The sequence below is a fragment of the Drosophila yakuba genome, chromosome 2L (genome assembly GCF_016746365.2).
Source record: "Drosophila yakuba strain Tai18E2 chromosome 2L, Prin_Dyak_Tai18E2_2.1, whole genome shotgun sequence".
NCBI lineage: Eukaryota > Metazoa > Arthropoda > Insecta > Diptera > Drosophilidae > Drosophila > Drosophila yakuba.
The window spans coordinates 11,096,059-11,122,246 of record NC_052527.2 but is presented as its reverse complement, the minus strand read 5'-3'; the positions used below and the strand labels follow the sequence as shown (position 1 = coordinate 11,122,246).

Sequence of the window (26,188 nt, the reverse complement as noted above, 5' to 3'; positions counted from 1 at the left end):
CCATTTTAGCGTTGAAATCAATTTGACAAAAGCCACATAAATTTAAATAAATTGCGGCTGCACATAAATTTAGACATTGAGAAGGAGGCCAAGTTAAGGAAGCGAGGCGGCGAGTCATTTGCCATTGGCCGGGCCAACGAAAAAAAAGGACAAACAAGCCACCGAGCTGGGGTTTTATAAACCGAAATACAAATAAACTTGCCGACGAACGACTCAACTAACAAAACAAACCCAACAGACTAGAGCAGAAAAAGAGGCTAAAATGGCAAACTAAAAAAGGGGTAAGAAAGGGAAGGGGTAAGGAAAACTGGTAGTGGCGTGGCTCTGTGTAAACTATGGGGAGTAGATTGGGCCACACACCCACGGAAATGGAAACAGCAAATACAATTTGAGCTGAGAAAATCAAAATGAAGCATAAACAAACACAGGCCAAAAGCAAATGGAGCCAATAATAGCAAAAAAAAAAGAAAAAATGTACGACGAAAAAAAACTAAATAAAGCATAACAAGCAAAGAAGATTTCCAGATATATTCGATTTCGGACGGGGGAAAAACTGAATTGAGGAAAGTGTATAAATGAAAAGAAATCGAAACCGTTTCGACCAAAGTTACGGGGCAAAGGAACATGAACGATAAGCAGCCAGGAGTCAAACGCAAACAGCACAAACGGACCAAAATCGAACCCGGGGCCAGCCAGCATAAATGAATCCTAAGCAGGCAAGTGCAGGGCACAGTGGGTCAAAACACGGAATTTCTGAAAAATAAATACCAAACTATGGAACCAGTCGAAATATCTAAAGAAAATTGCAATCACAATCGCCATTTAAAGTAAATAAATCTAATAAAAGAAAACATATATTATTAGCTCGAACTTGTCTAAGCTCTTTCGTTACAAATCAATTTGAGAATTATAAAAAACCAAAAAACATACCGTAAAAATGATCTTTTATGAAATGCGTCAAAGAAATTATATATGTTCTTTTTGATTATCGCTCCTTTTAAAAATATGTTTCGATTAAGAGCTATAGTTTTTAAATACTAATAGAGCGGTATGCACCCACTGTTCGAACACTAGTTCCCGAATCCGGCAGCGGTGAATACAACCCCTTGGGGAATTCTTGCTCAGTCTGTCCTGGGAAGTGCTGTGTCCTAGCCACGTCCTGCCACGGATTGGACGAGTCCTGGTCCTGGTCCTGGTCCGGTCTGTTCTGTTCTGTTTTGGGCCTGGCTAACAGGCAAAAGGGCTTTTCATAATATTTTTAGACATTTGACTTTTGATTGAGCGCATTACACGCGATTCAAATGGCAAGTCTGCGGATGGTGATGGGAATGGGAATGAGGTCCGGGCTTACATTTCAACTGAGGCAATTTATTTGGCCCGCATTTCCTCAGTTTTTCGCAGCCTTGCTGCTGCTCCTTCTTCGTTGGCCATAAAATTAGATTGTCCTGGCTTATGCAAAGGATTTGGCTGACTGTTGCTGTCGCAAGCATTTGGCTGCGTAGATTGGCACAGTATTTTATTGAAAATCTAAGTCAAATATCTAAACGACGGTGTTTTATTACCTGATTTCCTCTCGCTCCCTCTTATTTTAGAGGGACTTGCCATGTTTAGTGGGTGTTTTACATTGGGAAACTAATTCAGTTGGTTGAGTCAAATGGTTTGAGTGAGTGGTGGGGCTTACTGGGATGAAGTGGATCCATTTTAGGTTCAGATTTTAAGGTGGGTTAAATGGTTTCAAGACTGAGAATTATCCCTTAGGAGATATACATATTTTTGGGGCTTTGTAAGGTGATACTTTCGCTTTTGGTTTTCAGATTGGATTTCAGCTAGGAATAAAAAGAATAAATGCAAAATATGTATTTGATATTTCTACGTTATGGAACTCCACAAGTAACCACATGCCTCTCCAAAGTATCTGAAACTCAAATAAAATGAACCAACAAATTTGTGCCTTTTTATTGTCATTCCTAATGCGGCTCTTAAGGATTGGTCTTAAAGAAATTAAATTTTCCAAAAAACCCCCTCTCTAATTCGTCAAGCAAATCACGAGCAAATCCGGGAAAATTCTTCGGTAAGCAATGAAAAGTGAAAGTGACAGGAGCGCCTTAATTTTCAACTTTTCTCTGCGACTTTCCCCCTTTTCCCCGACCAATTTTCGGGTGCCTTCAAAAAATGGGGCCTGTCCTCAAAACGTTCTTTGCGACTTTTTGTATGGTTTTATTTTATTTTTCAAACGTCAACTTCGACGTCGCTGACTGACTTCCTTCCGCTTAGCTCATTAAACACCAAAAAGGAAAAATTCGTCGCATCAGCACTCCCCTTCAGTCTGTCTCAGACAAAACCCTCTTTTCCTCAGACTTTTGCAAACGGAATGTGCTTTCTTTTTTTTTTTTAAGAACGAATTTTCTGCTCGTCATAATGGCCGCATTGAGGGGCCCTCTTTACTCCTTCGGCATATTTATTCGCCGTGTTTATGCTCCCCCAGCCATTCAGCATAATTTTATTTGTTTGCTTAAAAAAGAATTAAAAGCGGTTTTCTGCTGTATTTTATTTTTTATGTTCGTTTTGCCTCCTTGTGCTTTTGAATGCGCGAAATTGTTTTTTATGTGCGTCTGCGGTGGCGGAATATTTCCTTCAAGGGTGAGGATTAAGCGACAACTTGAAAGGAAAGCGCATTACTGGGCAATTGTTGACATTTACATTTTTGGCTATAATTCGAAGTTTTATGTGGCATATAAAGAGCAATATATATGCGGAAATATAGGGGTTTTTTTTTTGTTAGTATTGGATTGAAGCTAACTTTTGTTAGTCACCAATAAGGATTCATATATTTAGGTCTTTGAAATATTTTTTTGGCATACGATTTTTAAGAAACGAATGCATTTAATTCGAAACAAATTTTAGCAGATTATAAATGTAGTTTATTTATTTAGGCATGAAACCCGGAAAATAAAATTAACAACGGTAGCCAAAGAAATTTTATAAACTGATTTGTTAAGATGCTTATCTATGTTGTCAGATGTGGTCCCGAACCCATTTTGATTGCTCTGGGCTTGTTTGTTATTTTTAAAAAAGCAAAATAAGCACTCTTCTCTGCGCGTTTACTTTTCCTTTTAGGTTTTAGGTATTACTTGTGGGGTGATGGCTCCACCACTTTAAACAACCCCTCGGAAAAATAAGAGAAAATAATTTCCCCACATCCCCAGTCGTATTCTTTCCTTCCATTAAATACTTCCACCACCGAGAAGGAGAAGGAGTTTCCCGCTCTGACATCGGCGCATAATTGATGCCTCCGGGGAGCTGTGATAAAAACAAATCAGCGGCACACCCATACGCACACTCACACACACAGAAAAGGGGGTTTTCCGGCGCATAGCCACACCCACACACCCACACCTAAGCAGATGGTTTTTCCACACGCGCGTGTGTAGGTCGCTTAATATAATTCACACCATTAAACCAAGAGCTGCGGCATTTTGCCCCTGTTAGACATAAATTTTTATAGACAATGCACAGGCGTCTTTCACCCCTGGAAAAATATGTTAAGTGCGCCCGGCAAACTGGTCGCTTATCAACATTGTTTTCCCCTCTTGCCACATTTTGTTTTTTCTAAATTTTCGCCGAGTTTTTTTATTTTTTATATTTTGCTATCTAAGGGCAGCTGTGCTGCATCGCCCTTTGCTTTAACCCTTGAGGCGGCGTTGGCAGCCCTTAGCCTTTTAGCTTATCAGGGCGCGTTTGTGCCAAAACACAAACACTCGGCACTGTGCGAAACCTTTTCGACGCTACTGTGCCGCGTTGACAGTGGGCGGGGTAAATATGCAAACGTTTGCAGAAGAATTTTCCACTAATTGTAAAACAAAATAATATCGAGTGATTCCGAGAAATGATGATATAAGTAGAAATAATTTTATAAAAGAAGATAAACTAAGGGTCTAAAAATATTTTATTAAATACATATATTTTATAAAAAATAAATAATAATAGTCTCTTATTCTCCGTTTGCATATGTTCCAAATGTATCTCTCCATTATGTTTCTATATCTTTGTATTATCAGTACCACAGTCATTGGACTTTTGGCATTCAGGTAGGCGCCAAGTGAGTTTGCTCTCTCTGTGTGTGTGTTTGTGTGTATTTGGGGGCATTGTGGATGCGAGTGTATATGTGCGGGGGCAATATCGCGTGAATATGTGTGTGTGCTACTTAGCCTAATGTAAACCATATGCATGCCCCGTTGCGCACCAAACAACAACAAGAGCAGCAACAACAACAGCTGGAGGAGAGCGGCGACAGCAACAACATCAAACACTTTGCTGTGCAGCGAGGCTTCACTTTAGTGAAAACGGGGTGGCGCCCAGAAGAGGGGGTTGTTGTCTTTAAGGGGAGGCTAGAAGGGGTGCTCCTCTTGGCATACATTGACACAGAAATGGGGAAAACTTGCGGCGGAGCTAAGGTGAAAAAAAACGTTTGAGGTGGCTAAAAATAACACTCAAAAATACTCTACCCTTAACTGTTTTCCTTTTTCAGGAGTTGAAAAATATTTTTCGCCTGTCATGTGGTGCAAACTTTCCGCTCGCTCTCGGTACTTCCACTTTTCCGCTTTCCACCACCCGCGTCAACTGATAATCGAAAAGCGCCGAAACTTATTAGCAAAGTGCATTCTGTGCGATCTTTTCTACCTTTCGAGTTTCCATTTGGCACCATCCCTTTCCCGTGCATTTTTGGGTCCTTCATTTTTCAACTTGTTGAGCGAAAATTAAATTTCTTATGCATTTTTTTTACGAAACGAAAAGTTTTCTCATAGGTGCAGAGCACAGGCAGGGGTGTGGTGGGTGGTTGGTGTAGAAGCCAGTTTGCTTTTTTGATTTAATTAAAAACATTCTTTGAGTTGCCAAAGTGTTGCAAAATTGCTGTAAGCAATGTTTCTATCTTCCTCACTGGCTTTTCGCCTTCACTCCGCAAACAAAGTACAGTGATTCTTGATATAAGAAGTTTTTGCACAACGAGTGTTTGTTTCGATAAAGTTGGTTATAACATATAGCTAACTAAATTACTGAAACATTATTGAGCATGAATTAAACACCTTTATTCATTTTTGACTGCATAAGCCAGCAGTTTTCATGGCTTTGAATTTGATGTTCCAGCTGGGGGAAATCTTTAAAGCCGCTAAACTGTTTCGTGTGCCCGAATTTGGGCCATGGATTATGTGGGAAAATTCGAAGCACCAGCTGTGCTATCCGAAGCCAATGCCCCCACTATTTTGGGGCTGCGCACTCCTATTGATTTTCAATTAAAAATCCATACAAACTCTGGCGGAGGCCAATTAGCCCAGTTTGCTGCCAAAACGGATACGGCTAACAACAACAATTAGCTTGAGAGTAAAGAATTGCCCGAAAATTGTTGCTCCTGCCACTACTGTGCACTACTGCCACGGCGTTCAAGTGCCGATGGTATAAGTTTTCATGTAAAAGGAGAGGAAAATGTGGGGAGTGGGAGTGTTGGGCGGGGCAGTTGTGAAAGACTTTTCGCCCCTCCTCTGTCTAACGCTGTTCTCATCGCATTTAGGCCATAATTGCAAGCAGCCGCTAATTTCACAGGCAGCAGACGACAACTTGACAGGCGCCTCTGTTTGCGGCAACTGAGGGGGATCGACCTGCGGCAGGGGCGGCCAAAAAAAGGGGGCCGAAGTGTTTGGCAAACGGAATGACTCGTTGATTGACTGAGTGAGTGACTGCAATGACGACTGCTCTGGGTTGGCTTGTTTGTGTGGTCTTCAGTTTGTGGACGGGCCATGCACTGATCGAGAATCCACAGTCACTCTGCCAAAAGTCGATTGAAAAAGATTATTAAAAATGTTGTCTTAAGTAAAACTTGTTACTCAAAGTATTCAAGATGTCTGATTCTGTGTCAACATCAGGAACAACATTGCGTATGAGCGATATTCCTCATACCAACTGTTACTATTAAAAATTTCTCCCTTTCTCACTTCATCACCAGCCCACACTTTCTTTTAATATTTTTGCTTAGTGTAGCTTACGAATGCAGTCTAACTACATTTTTCGGCTAGACGGCGGCGGCCTGTCAGTAAATACAAACCCAGACGAAGCAGTCTGTCAGCGTTTTTGACTTGGAAATATTTTGAATGCAGTTTTATGTGTGTGCGTCAGGCTTTAATAGAAGCCAACTTTGAAAGTCGGAGAAGTGCGGTGGAGAAAGCACAACTTCGCCAGCTTGTTTGTGCGTCTGCTCTTGATGCCTGCCTCGAAAATACCCGTTCTATCTTTTTGGTGGGCGAAATGCCCGTGCCACATTGTAAACGCATTTGGCCGGAAATGATATCGACTCCTGGGTTAAAGTGTGTTCATGTTGCAACTGCAACTTGCGCCTCGCTCGTGTTGCTGCCGTTCATGTTGCCGGTGTGCCTGTGTTGCCTTGCTGCTGTCGTGTCGTGGTGTTGCATTTGCCGCTTCGTTGCACCGGCGATTGGCAACTGGCGGACACCGAACGGACACTGAACGGACAGTGGCCAACGGACGAGGGGCAACGGACGTCGGGCTTTGTCTTTAAGTGGTCAATGAGCAGAGGAGACCCTTGTCCATGTTCCTGCCTTTGTGCTAGCTAGCCCGTCCATTGTGCAACTGTCAGGTTGTTGCGTTCTGTGTTTTTGACATCGGTTCGATATTTCACGAACTTTGTGTGCTTTAATTTCAACCAAAATTGCTGTGGTGGAAAGAGCCATAATTCTATACGGAAAACGGACAGCTCAGAAAAGCCACTAAATGCAACAACCATGCCACTAAATGCAACAAACCTGAAAAATATTTTATCCTATCTACTAAATAAGCAAAGTATGCACAAGAGTGGTAATTAAAAGATAGAATTGGCTTTGAATACATAGATTAATTAGGATTGTTAAATCTGAAAATCTATAATGCAAATCTATAATGCAACGATTTAAAGGCATTTTAAAACTAATGTCCTGATTACAAATTCATAAACTTATACTGAAATTTTAATGCAATTATTCTTTACATACATTTAATGCCCGCACTTAAACTGTTTAAGCGGCTTAAATTCTGCAAATTAGTACACAAATTGTTGAGTTTTTAGTGGTTAATTTTTGAAAACTATAAATGATTTGCACACACACCCACTTTCTTTTTTAATTAGAGTTTTATCCAGGGCTTTTGTGCAAAAACTTATTTAATTATCACTTTATGAGCCCTATTTGGGTTACCAGCACTACACACACGCACACATACGTTAATGCGTTTGAAAAGGTTTCGTTTTCATTTTTGTGCTAAATAGGGGTTTTTCATGCACTGGAGAACAGAACAGAGCTTCTATCGTGTAAATATGTGAGTTTCAGCATGTTTTACACACAAGCTCTGCGTCATCAAAAAGAATCCAAAAAATGTCACGTATATTTTTTTCTAAAACGAAATTTGTGCAGTGGTTCCAGGACTCGCACTCCACCCTAATTTTTTCCGCTCAGCGTGAGATTTTCCTTTTCAATGGCGGGGAAAATATGTCAAGTGAAGACGAGGATGCGTCGACGTTGGTGTAATTAGGAAACTTGCTTCCCACTTGACTTGCTCAAAAAAAAATGGGGAAGTGAGATGGATGCACAGTATAATGCTAGTATAATGAAATGCAGGGAAATTGTGTCAAGAAAATGTTGCCTAAAATACATATTATAACCTCTAGGATACATTTTTAAGTCAAATATTAAAGGTTGTAGAAATTTAGATACACAAAAATAGCCTAAATGGGTTTTCTTGCATAATTTTAATTTTTCTTCTCATGAATACCTAAACATACCTAATTCAAATACAGGCAAGTGTAATAACAATTAAGATATAAAACACAAACAATTTTAATTGTCACACACATGAGAACAGGCAAAAATAAGGTTTCACTCGTTGGTACAGTGAATACTTGTTAAAATTACCTGTTTTATTATATTTTTTAGTTTAGCAGTAAACTAAACTCGAATGGAACTGTTTTGTGAGGCACTATTCTTCCAATAAAGTAATTAACTTTAGCCTTACGATATAAAAGATGTCACAAAATGTTTTTTTCTCAGCAGCTCTTTGTTTATGGCAACTGGGTTTCCCCAGCTCACCATTCTGGTCACTTTAATTGTCTCGTTTTGTGTTTAGAGGATGCTGGCAGATGCTGTGATGAAATATTTGTCTCAGCCGGAGAATGCTGCTCCAAATTAGTTCCATTGATGGCGCCCAACCACCTTCGCCATTACAAGTTATGATGGAGAAACAATTAAAACCAAATTCGGTCAGGCTTGAAGATGATAATGATGATGATGAGAGGAGCAACTAGAATCTAATTATCTTGGCTGTAAAACAGAAAAGAGCAGGCAACAATAAATGCTGAAACTTTTCTTTTGACCAGGCTAAATGCATGTGCTTTTCCCTTTGTCGAACAATGAGAAGGCAAAATATGAAAGAGGCCACGCCCCCCTAGGAAAACACATGAGAACAATTAAGGTTTTGCTGTTTCTGATGTAGTTCTACTTGGTTTTGTTGTTTAAGGGAAGCCCATAATTATGATTATGAGTACTCCCCCAGCATTTCCCCCCTCACATTCCCTCATTATTATTGTCCTTTCGCTGGCTCACTTCAAATATGGCAACTCGGTTGGTTTTAATTGTTGAGGCAGTCTCAAGGGGATGATGATGGGCTGGGCTTGGGGCTGGTAGTTGGGGGGTTTGGGGTTTTGGGTGGCTGGTTGGTCGGACCTCCACTTGTAGTTGTAATTGTGCTCTTTGCGCCTTTCTTGTTGTTGCTCAATTGTTGGCTCCTTGAGTCCTGCTGTTGATTGCTTTATTCTTTGGCAAGGGAGAATATTTTTAAATGTTCTGCTTCAGTCCCAGCGCAGTTTGTCTTTAATTCGTTGAGCTCCAGTATTCAAGCAATAGTAAATAATAAATTAAAACCGAATGATTTCGAAATACTTTAAATGCATGCTCTCTTCTTTAAAGAACTTAACTTTCAACATCAAAGCGGAATTTCCTTGCCTTTTTCATTAATTTGGCCACATTCCCTTTCCCTCTTAGCCCTTCCCTCATTTGGCATTCCGGTCTTTCGAGTATCTTTGATTATTTTTCGCTGATAAGCCGCAAAAGTTCTTTTTCGTTATATGTAAATTTGCAGCAGGGTCATGACGTGTCCTTGCCCCCTTTTCACCCCACGCCGATAATGATGATGATGACGACGATGTTTGTTTTTCCTCCACGAGTGAACTTTTCTTTATTTTGTTGGCACGCCTCATTGCCGCTTCATTAGACCTTGCCGCAAGTAGAAGAAAATAAAGTAGGAAAAATGTGTTGCCCATCAACAGGCGCTCAGTCGTCTGGCTAAATTTTCAAGGATATGAGTTGTTGGTTAATGTTATGTGGCACATTTCCTCCATGCTGCCGCAGCGTAGATTGCCAAGAAATTTGCTCTCGGGTTGGCCAACAAATTTTACTCAGCTTCCGTTTTCATTCTTTATCCACTCGCCTTTTGTGCGGCAAAAATGCTTAAACTGTCGTTTAGTTAATGATCCGCCATGTAGTGGCATTTACCGAAACTCACTCGCACTCACATTTTACTCAAGCTAACCAATGTGAGTGTTTCTTATCTGAAGCAATTTTTGTTAAAGGAAAACGGCGAAATATAAGTATTACAAAACTTGTTAAATAATGAAGAAAGATCGTTTTTAAATCATAAATAACATGTCCACGCATAAGCATCATTATTGTATGATTTTTAAATATTGATAAACAATCACTTATTCAAGCTAAAAGAAATCTCTTTCGAAGCTCTGCTTTTTATTTTGCCCAAGGGTCGCTTCAATTAGTCACCCATATAACCATTGCAAATTCTCCAAATTAAATTCCTTGCATTTCCATTCACCCTTTTCAAAATGCCAAAATGGACCCCTGGGAACAAGACACACAGACAGTCGCAGCAATTATTCCATCTGCGGGTGCCGAAAGTCTAGACCACTCTACTCTCTGCACTCTCTGCTTGACCAAATGGTTGGAAAAGCGGGGGGCTGCCGGAGGAAAAGTCTTTCCACGGCTATCACCTGTCACATAAATAGCGAACGAATGAATTATTAAAGCAAAGACTCTGAAAAACAGAAGGAGCCCAGCCGAAACTTTAACCTGCAAATGTGTGTGTGGTGTGTGTGTGGCCCCAAACCGAGTGAAAACTTTTTTAAGATGCTTAAAATGCGCCGCCGTCTGGAAGAGAAGGATATGGGAGGGAAATGAGGAAAAGGGGGAAAACAAAATGACTAGCAAAGTCTGGCCAGCAGCGGGAAAGCAAAAGAAAGCGGTTTTCAGGAAAGTCGACCATTTGGATACCATATACTAACCTTTACCAATACCACTTCTTAATTGAAACGATAAATGAAAGCTTGCCTAAACATTTTTAAAAGGATTTTTGGATCTAGCTTGTAATTATTCATTTTGACTAAATATAATCACTAAATTTTTAATTTATAAAAGCTATCTTATTTCATGTTTAAAAGTGGCATTATTACCAACATTTTATTCAGAATAGAACACTCTTCCAGACTTTTGATACCCTTATATTTTTATCAAAAAAGTTATTCCTTTTTACTTGGCTATAAAAACGGTTATAATAAGCGTCAAAACTGCGGCGACTGCGAAAAGCGGCAACAAAAAGCGCAGTCTACTTTGCCTTTTCTCCACTTTTCCCTCTCACAGTTTTGCCAGTTTTCATTTTAAGGGCCGCATAAGTGGCACCTGTGACCAAAAAACACACACACACCCATTACCAAGCTGTTGTCTATGCGCTGGGAAATTTTTGGCGTCGCGGCATTAAATTGGTTTGTTTTTGGGTCCAAATTGTCTGCTACTTCTGTGTGCTTATAAAATATAATTCGACAGACGACAAGCAGGAGTAAAGATAAATATATAAACAAGCAAGTTGGCATAATATCAACAGAAAGTTGTTGCTTAAACAAGCTGGAGTTGGCATGAAAATACCTGCTGCTCTTTTAGCTAAAGATAAATTTATCTTTAATGAAAAAAGTAAGCTTCTATTATTTAAAGTTGTAGATGTGAACCTATTTCGTTTCAGTTAACTACAAAAACTGTATTCGCATTGCCATTGTTTATCCTGTAAGGAGAATAGCAGTCACAATTAATTCAATTATTTTTTTAAGAACAACCTTACACTTCAGCTCTTCCCACAAGAGCGTAACCCCGTTTAATCCAGTCTTACTATCAGACGCACTGGTAATTCCGGCGAATAGACAAAGTAAATAGCAGCTAAAGGACCTCTTCTCCTTTTGAACACAAGCACATAATTTAAGCCTGCCTCCTCCTGTGTTTCCATTTTCGCCCCATTCTCCGACTTCGTCCTGGAACAATTTGCCAGCCGTTTTATTTGCGGTTGTCGTACATTTATGGCCAAGCTATTTGCCTTTTCTGCTGGTTTTCCATCCTTTTTCCTCGATGAGGTTGCTCCTTTGTTTTCCAATTTGCCTGTGTGTGAGTTGCATTCACATTTGTGTTTAGTGTAATCTGTTTTTGAGTCCTGCTCCTTGTTGACCATTTAAGTGCAGCTCTAATTACACTGGAAATTATTCGAATTATGCATTTTTAGAGAGCACTCATTCATTGTAACCACTTTTTAAGCTGCTTTTGTTTAATGTTAGAACAGTTTGGACTATGCTTACATTTGAAGTACACTTTGTTTAATGCCAATTTAAAAATCTAACAATCTTTTATGGTCTTCTCTTTTCATGTACTTTTGCTATTTCCAAATTAGGTGAGTCAAATCGAACTAAACTAGCGCAAACTAAAATATCCCCAGGATAATCAATCAATTTAGCCATTCATTCTAATCCATTAATTCGTGAAATTTCTGCATGCTTTAAATATTTATTGGTCACTTGAACGATAAGAAAAAATTCACGTTTCTTTTTTTATATATATACAAAACAAATGTTTGTGATATTTTCATGATTTTTTGGCTGTTGAATATGGGAAAAAAGTTGACCACCGAACAAACTATTTTTTGTTGGCGCCAATTTCCGGTGGCGCCTTAAAATATGCAACGCTTTGTCCCTGTCATGTGGCATTAAGGACGCCCGAAATGCGATTGACAGCCAACACACACAGAAATATGGCCAAAAATAATAGCAAACAAGCGGGCAAACGTCAAGTAGTACAGAACGTTTTTCTACTTATTTTTTTGTATTTCTACCTCTCTCTTAACGCTTTTCCAACGATTGCTAATGCATAAAAAATTGACCCACATTTCGATTAAATATACATATTCATATTTACGTTTGTTTAAGCAACGAAATAAGAGTATAGAAACACAAACGCAAAAACCTTTTTTCATGAATAATAAAGTATGAAACACGAGAGTTGATTCGAGCATGAAAATAAAATTGAATCGATTTATCAATGTACCGGGTGGAGGGCAATTCAAGCTGACAATTTAATAATCAAAAGGAAATGCCTTCGGACAGGAATCATTGATACATAACATATTAAGTTAAAAAAAAAACTATATTGATGTATTGAATAATAGTTATAATGTAATTATACCCTTGACTCGTCCATATGAACGTCTATATCTCAGGAAATGCTTTAATATTTTTTTATGCGACTATAGCGTATTCTCTTGTTTTTAATTTTTATTTTTTTTAATTTTATTTAAACGATGCTCTAGGTCTTACTAAAAATAAGAGAGGATTCTTAAGTTGGGATTTTCGAGCATTTACCAAAAGTAATTTTATTGCAATTATATTTGTTTTAACAGAGCAAAAACGGGAAAAAAGTATAATATATTTTTCATAACATATGATGGGTATTTTGTTCTTATACCTTTGTTTCTGCATCAGAACGTCTTCTCTTCGAATGCAGGTCATGTGGCATTGAATAAATCAGCTTGTTCCAGAAGTTTGGATTATTTCTCTCCAGATAGGTGTTCAACACCATGTACGTCCTTAACTCGCTGTCTAGATCATCGAAGTTTTCTACATCGGGATAAAGGACCACGATCAGGCGCTTGCACCGATCCTTCGAGGTGGCATGCAGCGCCAGTCGGAACTCGAGGCGACCCCAGGTGGACTGAAGGAAGTTCTTCGTCATCAGGATGATGATGCGCCTTGAGTCCTTGACAGATTGGTTAATGCAATCGGGAATGGACTCGCCCACCAACCAATCTCGCAAGTAAAAACATAGCCTAAACTTGTGCTTGCCGTTCTCCAGGCGATCCACGAACTCCTCGATAAACTCTTCGTCCTTGTGGGTGAATGAAAGGAATGCATCGTATTTCTTGTCCTCGTCGAGTTCCCGGCGGGCGGCCAAACTGAGGCATATTTCGTGTTCGTAGAACCAGATCAATATGGGTTGCCTGAAGCAGATAAAGACGTTAGTTGACACGGCAATGATCAGCAGAGAGACGGCGAGCGAGGTGTAGTAGATAAGGACCGATGGGCATATATCAGTCTCGTCGATCTCAATCAACGATCGTCCAGTGCCAATGCATTGAATAGCTGAAGCGTTTGCAATATTTTTTACTTGCGCCTTTACGAATACCAGAAAGTCCTTCTCTTTGCAACTGCAAGTCCACGGATTCCCAAAAAGTGATAGTTTCATCTGGGATGAATTCATTCTTTTCTGCAGGAATCCCCGTACTCGATTGTCCAGAGCCGAGAAATTATTGTTACTGATGTCCAGGTGTAGAAGTTTCTCGGGTAATTGATCAATATCAGAAAGTCTGTTGTTGGCCAAATAGAATCGGGTCACACTTGAGTATCCTGGTAGCAAGCAGGATGGCCATTTCTCGAGATTATTTCTTTCAAAGATGAGAGTTGTTTGTCCCAATGCTGGTGTGGGTAATGGTGGTACTTCGCGTAGCTTCTTTCCACTGCAGTCGATCATCAATGTGAGCGATTCAGAATTGGAGGTGTCGACGCAGCAAATGCAGTCTGCAGGACACTTATCCTGAGTTATGTTAACGCGTTGCAGGACTGTTTCGTATTCCATCGGCTCGTGCTTCCTGAGATACGATAGGAAGGTCTTTGCCCTGCAATTACATTCCCAAGGATTCCCAGAAAGTTCTATCTGGGTGATGTTCTCCCTATATTCAAGGAAGGCTACCACGCCATCATCCAGATACCTTAAGAGATTATTGCGTACGTCTAGGTACGTTATGTTTTCTGGGAGCAGATGAAGTGGAAGTTCTCTTAACAGGTTTTGGGACATGTGCAATTTCTGTATCGAGGCATGACCGGTAACGATTATATTATCCGGATTAGTGAGTTTACTTATTTCATTTGCATCAAGATATAATGTCGTGTTGTTCGGCATCGAGTTCGGTAGCCTTGGATAAAAGTCAAGAGTTAAATTCTGGCAATTTATAAAGAATTCACCCGTCTGCCGTTCGAAACAGCAAGAGCATCTGTAAGGACAGGGCGCGTTAAGATGGTGGAGAATAATTTCATCGTACTCCCCCGAAAACAGCCAAATGACGTGATTTAAAGCCTCCATTATCTTTAAATCAAAGTATATATCCGAACTGCTAAGGGCTCCTATTATATCATCTTCATGCGCTTCTAGGTATAAATGATCTATATTTTCAGCAAAAAAATAGCTCAAGTATGCGCCTTTTGAACCTACTTCCATATAGTCCATTATAGCGTCAAATTTGGATGCTATTATCCGTATCAATTTTGCTTTATTCCAAAAGAAATCTTGTAAGTTGTATTCATCGCAGTAGATAATCCATTTGTTGCCAAACTGATTGAAAGTATTAACTTTGTGTAGATATTCAACAACCTGAGGGCTTAGGGTAGTAATATTATTATGTCTGATGTCCAGATAGTAAAGACTTTTAGGCAGTTGACTCACGCTAAGACTTGCTAGTTGGTTGTATGACACGTCTAAGCTTTTTATGTTTTTATAGCCTTCTAATGATTTATAGGGCAGTTCAGCCAACCGGTTGCTCTGAAAGACCAGAATTGAATATCCTTTTTTCGAAACCGGTAGCGATGGAATAGATGTGAGATCTTTCTGCCTACAATCAATTTCTAAACGTGAATTGTCTCGATCATATGTGCAACTGCATTGAAAGGGGCATGCAACCTTATTAATTCCAAATGTAAACTTACAGTAACTTTTGTATGGTTCACATATGACAGCAGTAAAATTTTTAAAGGATTTATATCGGTTAAGCTCTATGGCTTCAAGATTCGTGAATTTGTCAAAGTTTTTCAGGTCCACCACACTCGCAACCTTCATAATGCAATATGTTAATGATTCCTGAAGTGTAGAAGATCTGAAATGCAGGCACACATTAATGTAAGAAAAACGACACTTTTTTTTACTTACCTCAAAAACGAAAGATCTTTTAAAACAGCATTATCGAAATTAAGCCGACTTATGCTTGCTAAATTTTCAAATGTTTTAGCCGTCAAACCTTCTACATTTAATCCAGTAAATGTGACGCCGCTCAAGTTATATTTACCATAAAAAACATTTTCTTCAACTGTTAGTGTCGGTTTTTCAAAAGTATTTGGATTATGAATTTTGATTTGCTTGGTGTCGTTCATGGTCTTCCGAATGTAATTGTTTATAATCATGGAATTAAGTGGACTGTCATATACATATTTAAAAGTTAGAATTTGCGGTCCATTTGCGTAATGTACATCCGTCTCAGTTATCAGCAAGGATGGAAGGTAAATATCGTAGCCAACACTTTCCCGAATGCCAAGTAGGCCAAGATAATGTACGCCAGGGCCTATTCTCATATCAACTCCACTTCGAATTCCATGCACAGCAATTTTAACAAGTTCGTAATCAGTTTCGTTACATATTTTGTAAATATTCCAACGATGAAACACTGGGCTTGTCCAATTTATTTTTAGAGTAGAAAAAACTAAACTCATTTGATAATCTTCAGTGGTTACAATATTATCAGTTATTGAGCATGATCTGTTTTCGGCAAATTCACCAAAATAAATTTCGCAGTAGTCCTTTCTAATATTGTCCAATTGCTTGGAACAGTGAACTCTAGAATGTTGAATGAAAATAAGAACAAACAGTAATATTATTTGACTCCACATTGTACGATGTTGCCCGGGGCGAACTTTAAACTGCACTGAATTGGCTGGAATTATGATTTGCATTTGAATATTAAAAGGAAAAGCAATAAATCCACTGGGAGCAATAGCAAATCAGTTTTGCAATTATAAGCTCAAGAGTGATAAAATAATGATTTAATAAATGCGAAAAAAGCTCAATGGTAAGAATTTTAGTTGTGTTCCGACTCCCTGTTGGACAATAAAAATGCAACCGCTCAAATCTGCAGGATCCCGGGAGGTTATATATATATATAAATATATATATACCCGTCCCAATTCCAATAGAAACATATTCGTACAGAGGTTGGTTCCTTGGCAAACCGCATTGAAGTAACTCCTTGGCCGCCTTCTTTTCGACCCGCGATTTTTGCCTCTAGCAATTTGCAACAGACAACAGATAAAAGCTTCGACATCGGAGTATCTGTGTGAGCTGAGTGTCTATGTGTGGGCGAGTGACACACTTATTGATGTAATAACATGTGCATTAAATATTTATTGTATTGGGTAGACAACATGGCACTTTCTTTCGTTTACTTTTGTGCCACTCAGACACTGCCCCCTTTCCCATTTCAAAGCACTTTTTATGGGCCACACATGGAGCAGAAATCGTAAGTGGCCTGGCCCAAGGAATTGTCTTCAAGTGAAGTGATTCGAAAGGTTTTTCCTGTAGATTCGATGTGCAGGTGGAAAAGTGTGTCACATTCGATGATGGCAAAACAGCAGCTTTTGAGGGCATGCAGAGCAATGGAGCCGAGACGTTTGCGTTATAAAATATGAAAGGGCAAATAAAATGGCAAAAATCAAACACTCGATGCGAAATGTGTGAAAAATTGATGTTGAAACGAATTGAAACTGAAATTGGGCAATCGCACGTGTAAATACAAAGTGCCATTGTTTTCTGTTGCATACTTGCATCGTAATTTTGTGCTTTTTACAAAGCTTTGAATTTATTTATGAAACAGAAAATTTAATAGGATACATATTCAGTGCCAATGCTGAGCTGCAGAATTTAAGGTTAATATACCCCTGAAGCCTTGCGCATAAAAGAAAAAGCTTAATTAATTTGAAAATATTATCCCTCCGGAAAGCCAAGCCATTAGAAAAAAGCAACAAAGAAAAGGCTTAATTTTCATGCAAATATTTGCTGTGTCTGCTCCACTCAATTAATAAAATTTGATCAAGTCGGCGAAAGGGTTCCTTGTGGGTCCCCAAGTATTTAATCCCTGAAAGCTGATCCCTGCCTCATGTTAATCAGATGAAAATAACAAAAAAATACGGAAAGGCAGCAGCTCAGACATACAAAATAATTTTTAACCCTTTTGTTGCCTTAATAAACAATAACAGAGCGCGGCAAAGTCTATTATTTCTGCGTATCTGTGTTTGTTTTCCTCTCGCGTGTAAGCCAAAAAGCTGCTTAAATTTTTAATGACTGCTTGTCCTTTTAATTGTGGTGTGCATGCGTGTGTTTAAGCACGTGTGTTTTGTCACAGATGTAGTGGGAATAATTTTAAAAATATTAACTTTATATAAAAGCTTGATCGAGCTTTTCTCTCTTCAAACCAAGATAAACAAAACTCCTCGAATTTTTATTTTTTTGTCCCCCTTCTATACATTTTAGCCACGACACAAAATGGCAATAAATATTTACACAAGACAGCCAAAAGAAATGATTCTATTCCAAGCAAGAATCCAAGAAAAGCGTCGCAAAGGCCAGGATACAAAAAAATGCCGCCAAGTCACGTAAATAATTAAACACGTGACATGCGTCAAGTAGAGCCTAGCCCGAAAGAGACGGCAACTAAACGTCTGATGTGTGTGCGATAAGGATGGATGTAAGGACATAGCAAACTTGATGTCGCGACTTTTTCTTTCGACAAGTGGGCGTGCGTGATTTCGTGTGTTATATTTGCTCTTGTTGCACTCCTGGATATGGCGAAAGTTTCTTATTGCCTTTTCTAAAAATAAACCACCAGAAACTGAAATACATATATGTATATGTGTAGCTATAATGTGATATTCTTTATTTGGTCGCTTATTTGCAAATTGTTTTGTCTAGGTAATATATTTCAATATTCACTCACAATCAAGAGATAAAAAGCATCGTTAAGTATTATGCCCCAAAGGATCGTTTAAAATATGGTCATCTTTTTGCCGCTGGCTGTTGGCCAATTTATGTCTCGAGATTGTTATACCCGTTACTCGTAGAGTAAAAGGGTATACTAGATTCGTTGAAAAGTATGTAACAGGCAGAAGGAAGCGTTTCCGACCATATAAAGTATATATATTCTTGATCAGGATCAATAGCCGAGTCGATTTGGCCATGTCCGTCTGTCCGTCCGTCTGTCCGTCTGTCCGTCTGTCCGTCTGTCTGTCCGTATGAACGTCGAGATCTCAGGAACTACAAAAGCTAGAAAGTTGAGATTAAGTATACAGACTCCAGGGACATAGACGCAGCGCAAGTTTGTCGAATCATGCTGCCACGCCCACTCTAACGCCCACAAACCGCCCAAAACTGCGACGCCCACACTTTTGAAAAATGTTTTAATATTTTTTCATTTTTGTATTGGTCTTGTAAATTTCTATCGATTTGCAAAAAAACTTTTTGCCACGCCCACTCTAACGCCCACAAACCGCCCAAAACTGTCACGCCCACACTTTTGAAAAATGTTTTAATATTTCTTCATTTTTGTATTGGTCTTGAAAATTTCTATCGATTTGCAAAAAAACTTTTTGCCACGCCCACTCTAACGCCCACAAACCGCACAAAGCTGCCACGCCCACACTTTTGAAAAATGTTTTGATATTTTTTCATTTTTGTATTAGTCTTGTAAATTTCTATCTATTTGCCAAAAAACTTTTGGCCACGCCCACTCTAACGCCCACAAACCGCCAAAAACTGTCCTTCGCACTTACACTAGCTGAGTAACGGGTATCAGATAGTCGGGGAACTCGACTATAGCGTTCTCTCTTGTTTTTCAATAAATAGATGGTCCTTCTGTTTTTCGTTTTTCCTTTGCCTTAAGGATTCACCTGGGTGAAAGAGACGGCGAATGATGCTGTGTCCTTGTCCTTTTAATGGTCTTTTTCCTGGGCAATTAGAGACACGGCTAAACGACTTTTCTTTCCCGGCGCTTTTCCTTATCCCTCATCCTTTCGGTCAACATTTTTCCCAGGGGCCTCGTTGGCCATGTCCCGTTATTATGATTATCGTTTGGTCGTTTTGTGGGCTATTTTCCATCCCTCTCTAGCACGGCAGCATCCTTTCGCTTTCGCTTTCGCAGCTCGTTTCCTTTGTGCCGCGTTGACAAAATCATAAAAATGCACACAAAACACAAACAAATTATACAAATGTCTCCCGCATGAGAATGAAAAAACGGGGAGGGACTTCATTTTTTATTCTCCTCCCAATCTTGGCCCTACTTTGTTGTCACAATGTTGAGGTAATGGTCCCTAAGAGACCAAGGCGGCCAGCAAAAGCGGAATGAGTGTGTTTTCCAGGCTAGGATAACGATGTGTTTCAGTTCAGAATGGGCTTTAAATGAATCACACATGCAAAGGCGATTTAAGCGCAAGATTCTTATATAAACGAGATATTCAATTAAATCGATTTAGCAAAGATAAATATATATCAATATAAGTAAAGCATATACAATTCATAAGACAAGCTTTCATTAGATTCTCCTGATAGTATATATTATTAGGTTCGGATATAAATTAACCAAAAGGCATACATATTCAGGTTATTCACTTCATTTCTCTTACCATTTCTCCTACCATCCATTTATAAAATGCGCATCAACGCAGCTAAATTTATTCGCCTCGGCATCGATTGGCTAAAAAAAAGATTTTCCACATGAAAATGGGGATGGTGATGGTTGGTGGAAAAAGAAAGTGGTGCAGTTAAGAGCATCGAATTGTTTCAATTTCGTTGGTAAACAACAATTGGCAGCAAGTGGCGACAATTTTTGCCTGGCTCAAGTTGAAAAGTTTCATGCGGGGCATTACTCTTTTTTATTTTCACACCCCCTCGGCACTTTGGAATTTTCATTTATAATTTTCCACCTTTTTTTTGTGTTTTCTCTTGAAGACTTATGCTGGCAAAGTGTTAACCCCTTGCTTTTTCACAGCCGGGAGAAGAAAATAAAAATCATTTGGTTCAATTTTCCGCATATCTTGCTCCGCTTGGTCGGTTGGAGTTTTTCGGGGGAGCGTGTGGAATTCTCATTTTTTCTTTCATTTTTTTGTTTTGTCTCCCGAAGCCATGCAAATCATTTTCTTTTTCATCCAAGGCCCCCAGTTGTCGCTGCTCGCATTCAGTTTGGGGATTTTTCAGAATGAATCAATAAATTCCGTTCCCCCTTCGGGAAAATTTTTGTTCTAGAATTTCATCTTTGCGAAATTGGAACCCTTAAGAACTGCGAACTGTTCAATTTAGCTCACGTTAATATTAAATTATGAAAGTAATGTTTTTGAAGTATTTACATAGTACTGCAAAAAAAGGTTAGTTATAATATGTACTTTTAAAACATATTTTAATTATTTTATTTAATCACTACATTAGTTACTTAAGCGTATCTAAACTTCGCTCTTTCCCACCTTCGCCCTTAGAGTTTCTTTTCACTTTTTTGCCTCCGCTTGGCAAAGCCGTTGGCATTGCTGAAATTTTTGCTCTGCAGTTGGGCGAAATGCCTGTACTTTTGTTTTAACACCAGAACCCTGATCCTTTTTGTGCATGTGTGTCATTGCTGGTTCTCTTAAAGGGGACCCAAAGTTTTCAATATACCAAAAAAAAAAAAAAGAACAGATATATATATATGTATATCGAGCCCAGAAAAGGCGAATATATATATATTTTTTCTGGCTAGTATGCTCACATGTATACCATTCATTTCATTGTGGTTAAGGCCAGGCTCGAATCGCCGCTCTTGGACTTTTGGGCATTTGGCTGCGTTAACATTACGTTTCACAATTTAATTTTCGTTTTTTATTATTTTGGTTCGGATTTTGCTCTTTTTTCCCAGTGACATTGAGAGCCCAGTCCAGGCATCCCTTTGTGTTTTATCTTTCGACTCACATACGTACATATATTTTTCACTCGATTCGGCTTTCGGTCTTTTATTTTTGCCTTTTCGGTTTCATTTTTTTACATGGCCACAAGATTTACTTATTTAATTTGGTTTCCTGTGTGGCGGATATTTATTGCACACTTTTTTCTTCGCTGACGTTGGCGTTTTATTTTCGTGCTTCTGCCTTTTTAATTTGTGTGTCATTTTCAGTTGTAAAGATGGAAAGTTATGGGTGAACAATTTAAGTAAATGAAATGCCGCCGTCGTGTTATTTATATTCTGTGGAAAAAACGTCTTGAGACATTGGGCCATCCTTAATGGTTACCAAGGATGTTGTGTAAAAATAATACCGCAATTTCCCAAAAATTATTGTCAAGAAGTCGAAGTCCTAACTAAACTTCAAAAGTTCCCTGAAGCAACCCAAACACTCCGAACTCTCCCAATGAACTCTCCCTCATCAACCTTTAATTAGCCAACATAATCCGGTTCAGACTTTCAGTCTGGTGCCAACACTAGAGCCCAAAAATTCCCCACTGTGATGAGGAATTCAAATAAAATGCCAACTTTGATCTATTTACAAGTGATTATTAACAACCAAATTGGGTATGGGAGTGCCAGACAAGGACAACAACTACAAACGATTTGGAATTTTTGCTTAATTACACACGAGTCCTAAACTGAAAAGGACCCCATCGTCGAAAGTCCCGTGTAAATCCCTGGAGTAGTCAAAAAATGAGCTGCATCACCTTCATCATCCTCTCGGTCCCCCAGACATGGCTCCCCCTCCCTTGGCCCCTGTCTGCTTTTGGCCATGTCAAATATTTGGGCAAAGTCCAAGCTGCGCTCCCTCTTCCCCTTGTCCATGTCCATAAGCCCAGCTCCTCCTCCTACCCCTTTCGTCAGCATTTGCTCATCCAATTGTCGCAGTGGAAGGACGAAAAGCAGAGCAGGTCCTCGCTCAGGTTTTGGGGTCTATGGGGGGGTGGGGACGGACCCTTGACCAAAAAAGAACAGCGCGTTGGTGGAATAAACTACTTTTGGCCCTTTACAGAAAGGGACTCGTGCATCTAACCATTTCTAGGAATAACTCTTGAGCTAGTATAAAAAGTTATTTAAAATACTTCTAAGAAATGTGAATTAAACCAGAAATAGAATAGATCCCCGTAAAAAATAATAATTTTAAAACATTTTAAGCCTCATAAGCCTATTATAGGGTATCAAGGACTTCGCTCGTCAAAACATCCTTGGTTTTATTGTTAGCATTGCCTTTTTCGGGGTTCACTGACTGTCAACATTGGGCCACCCTAGTCGCCCTGGCCACCCTAGCCACCCTGTTCCGCCTTTCCTTCCGCTCTGGTACCCACCAAAATCGTACACCTTCCCCGTCCATTTTCATCCAGGGTTGCCAGACAACGCACAGTCAGCGGAAAAAGTCGCGTAGCTCGACGAAAAGCGAGAAAAAGGCGCCGGGAAAGTGGCTGGAGAAAGTGGCAGGAGCTGTGCGAAAATAAAGCAAAGAAATCATTTTTAAATGCGGCTTAAAATTATCTTTGATAAGCGTGCTGAAATGTTCTCATATTTTTTTCATCTGCCGCTTTTCCCTGCTTTTCCAGCTTTCTCCGCTGTTTTTCGCGCAGTTCAGTAATTTATAGTCTTCTGAACTTGAGTCGCATTAAAAGGTTATTTCTGGCCAGATCAAAGGAAAGCCCGAGTTGGTGGGGTTGAGTTTAAGCTGCTTAAAAACCGCTAGGTTGGTTATTAACTCAAGGAAAATGGTAAAGGTGCATACTTCATTTTATAGTTTAGCGATGAAGGGGATAATGGGAAATATGGGATTTAAATGGGGCTTATGCATGGTTGTTAAATCAAGATGCGCAGAATCCGGCAATAATACCTATAATACCAACAGAATTTAGCAAATGTTAAATTTTATTGCAAGCTTATGGGTTTTCCGAACGTTTTGAATTATTAACTGATAACATTTTTCTTATTAACCTTCGTCCTCGTGAAGTCCCGATGCCCTACTTCAGAAATTACAATGTGCAGCACTTCAGAAAATCCTCTCGGTTTTTTCCATTCCCATTGATTTCACTTCTAGTATACCGCACTACCTACAAAAACCAATCAAGGAGAACAAAGAGCAATGAGTAACAAAATAACAAGAATCAAAAGTTCACTCTGCTCAACAACAACAATAACATCGAGTGGAGGACTCCACTTTGCACTTGATTTGTTGTGAAGCAGACGCTAGACATAAAAAAAAATTATCCAGCTCACCTGCAAAATAAGAGAGATCCGAAAAACAAAAAAAAAAGTAAAAAGTGAAGACTAGCAAAAGTTGTTCAAAGAATTTTCAGCTGCTGCCTTCACTGCAAGAAATCTTTAATAAAAATTATAAACTGGTATGAACGTGCAGTATTAATATTAATAATATGAAATATACTCATTTTATGATTCTAAAAAACTGCTCTTAGTGGTATCTTCGAAAACTAAATACCTCCGTTAATAGTAGTTATTAAAAAAATATATATAAAAATTCAACAAATAATACGAATATCGATTTAAAAACATTATATAAAACTATAATTATTAAGTATTATCATTAAACTTGAATTTTTCTGATCGAATTTTTCGGAGTGCCTCACAGCTGCTGCATACTACCTATTTCTTTCTTAATTTTCCTCACCTTTGTTGGAAAAGTTCCGTCTCTTTGTCCTTGTGCCTGTCAAAGTGTTGACCCATGTCGACGCCGTCGAAGATGATTTTCCCCGCACACTTTCCCTAACTCGGCATCTCAGTCGGCTGTCCCAAGTGGGCCTTCATTTTGAGGCTAAAAAACTTTTATAATAGATTTCAAATTTCTCAGCCGCCGGATATTCTCTGGAGTAATCAAGCAAATTAGTGAGTTTCTCAAGAGAATCGCAGGCGTGGTCCACGCCCAATCCCAATCCCAATGCCGAATTTCAAACACCCACTTGGCTCCCTCGACAATTTTGCGGTTGGCAAATTGTTGACAGCTGCTGCAGGACGAGGTCCTTCTGCTTTTCCTTCGGCTCCTCCGACAAATGAAGATAAATGCCAAGGAAAAGTAAACGACGGCATAGAGGACCAAAGTGTGCCTTAAAACTTAAAGAGGGAAATCTTCACATTGTAACTGGGTTTCAGCCGCGACAATGCATTTTCAACAAACAAATGAGGTAGTCGTTTGAAGTCTAAGGAGGATGTCTACTTTAACTTGTAATGGAATTGGTTGTGTCCTTAATTGTCTATACAAATCACTTATTTTCAAAAACCTTACTTACCCTTTAAACATTTGTAGAACTTCAAGCATCGATGGGTAATACTCGGGTCAAAATATCGCAGATTTTACTCGGCTGCCAATTTTATTGCATACTTTTTGTTGATGAAGATGAATTGCAGTTTGAACTTTGATAGCAACAAAGTTCACTTCGTTTTAGTCGTTTATTCTTCGCTGGGTTCTTCAGTTGTTGTTTTTTCTTTTTGTTGGGCTATAAAGTTTTGTTTTTCGGTTAAAAAAGTTTTGGATTAAATTGTCGCAATTGCATGTTTTATTGGAACCTTAGCTGAACTCGGATCATGTACACTTTACACCGCAAAAAAAAAATTAGATTAAATGGTAATTAGTACGTATTTCAATGTTGATTACTATTTTAAAATACCTAGAATTCAGATTTGAAGACAATGCGTGAAACCTAAAGAATGTGGTTCTTAACGAACAATTACTAATATCATGAAATAGGAACATTTTTGATTTTCCTAAAATCGGTTTTATTTAATTTTCTATCAGTGGAGTAGAGTAAGAAATGCAATAAATGTGTCAAAGGGTCGTTGCAATTACAGACCTTCCCCAGAGAGGCCCCTCGATTTGGCAGTCTAGTGTAGGGGCGTGGCATCCGCCCCCTGCCTCCAGTGACTAACAAACTTTAACTAAATTAAAGTCAAGACGAAAAAGCTAAGAGAGGGTTAAGTGGGAAGAGAGGGGGAAGGAAAGTTTGAGTCTGGAAAACACAGAGCAAGGAAAAAGTTCAAATTACAAAATGCTACAAAGAAGTCGCAAAGGGCGAAGAAAAATAGAATGGGATGACAAGAATTTGGTAGATAAAAGTGAAACTTGTAAGAAATTAAAAGGCAGCGTTAAATAAAATATTAACAGCAAAATTATTAGGGGAATAAAAATCAATGAAGATTCTAACCAGGAACAGATAAAATAATAAAAAGTTCCTAATTTATTTATTAAAACATTATTTATTGCTGCCACGCCCTGCTACCTACCCTTAACTACGCTAGTCTCCTTTTTTTAGATAATTTAATTTTTCACAATTTTAAGGTTTTGGCTCATCACTGAACGTCGTGTAAGTAGACAAAAAGCATTTAATCACCAGGTGTGTTGGAGGTCCTTGCTCGAGTGCTTGCTCATCGCGCTTCAGCCGACCCAATTCCATTCGAAAGAGCTTTAATCGTTTATTTACACAAGCAAATGGCCATTAGGTTAATGCTATTTGAGGTCTACTCGGCCAGAAAATCGACAGGGCCAACAAGTGCCTGGGAAGCCAGGCATTCGAATTAGCTTTTAAAGTCCATTTGAGCACGAAAGACAAATCGCAACGCTTCACATTACACATAATTAGGCTTCAGAGAACACACCCTAATGATGATGTCCTGGCATTTGTGGTTGTTTACCTGGTTTCCTTATAAAGAGAAGCTTTCCACAATATGAGTTCAACGAATTTTCATTCTGTTTACGATATTCGTAAAATTAACGTTAAAAACCAAATATCTTATAGATTTGTACGACTGACTTTTATGTAATAGAGTAAACTGATCAGTGCTATTTCTAAACTTGATCTGCGTTTTACATTTTTCGTTTATCCTAAAGTACACTATATACTTGATTTAACCGTTTATATTTTTCCTTTCTGGATGCTTGGGAGATATCTTCTGTCCCGCTCTAGGTTTTCTCTCC

The 26,188-nt window shown here is 38.9% G+C and overlaps 2 protein-coding genes across 5 annotated transcripts in view; one reads left to right on the top strand and one right to left on the bottom strand.

Annotated features, from left to right (window-relative positions):
• Positions 1-26,188, top strand: part of LOC6527369 (CUGBP Elav-like family member 2) — a 96,230-nt gene that overhangs the window by 26,912 nt on the left and 43,130 nt on the right. The gene's annotated exons all lie outside the window — the stretch shown is intronic.
• Positions 12,747-26,074, bottom strand: LOC6527370 (protein toll). 2 transcript variants are annotated; one of them, XM_002088426.3, is made up of 4 exons: positions 25,906-26,074; positions 24,507-24,713; positions 15,387-16,067; positions 12,747-15,333 (listed from the first exon to the last, which is right to left on the bottom strand). In XM_002088426.3, the coding sequence occupies exons 2-4, from the start codon at positions 24,533-24,535 to the stop codon at positions 12,870-12,872; spliced, it is 3,174 nt and encodes a 1,057-aa protein (XP_002088462.2). In that variant the 5' UTR covers positions 24,536-24,713; positions 25,906-26,074; the 3' UTR covers positions 12,747-12,869. The 2 variants fall into 2 exon arrangements, with proteins under 2 accessions (XP_002088462.2, XP_039227336.1); XM_039371402.2 differs by lacking the exons at positions 24,507-24,713; positions 25,906-26,074 and having other exon boundaries at positions 15,387-16,262.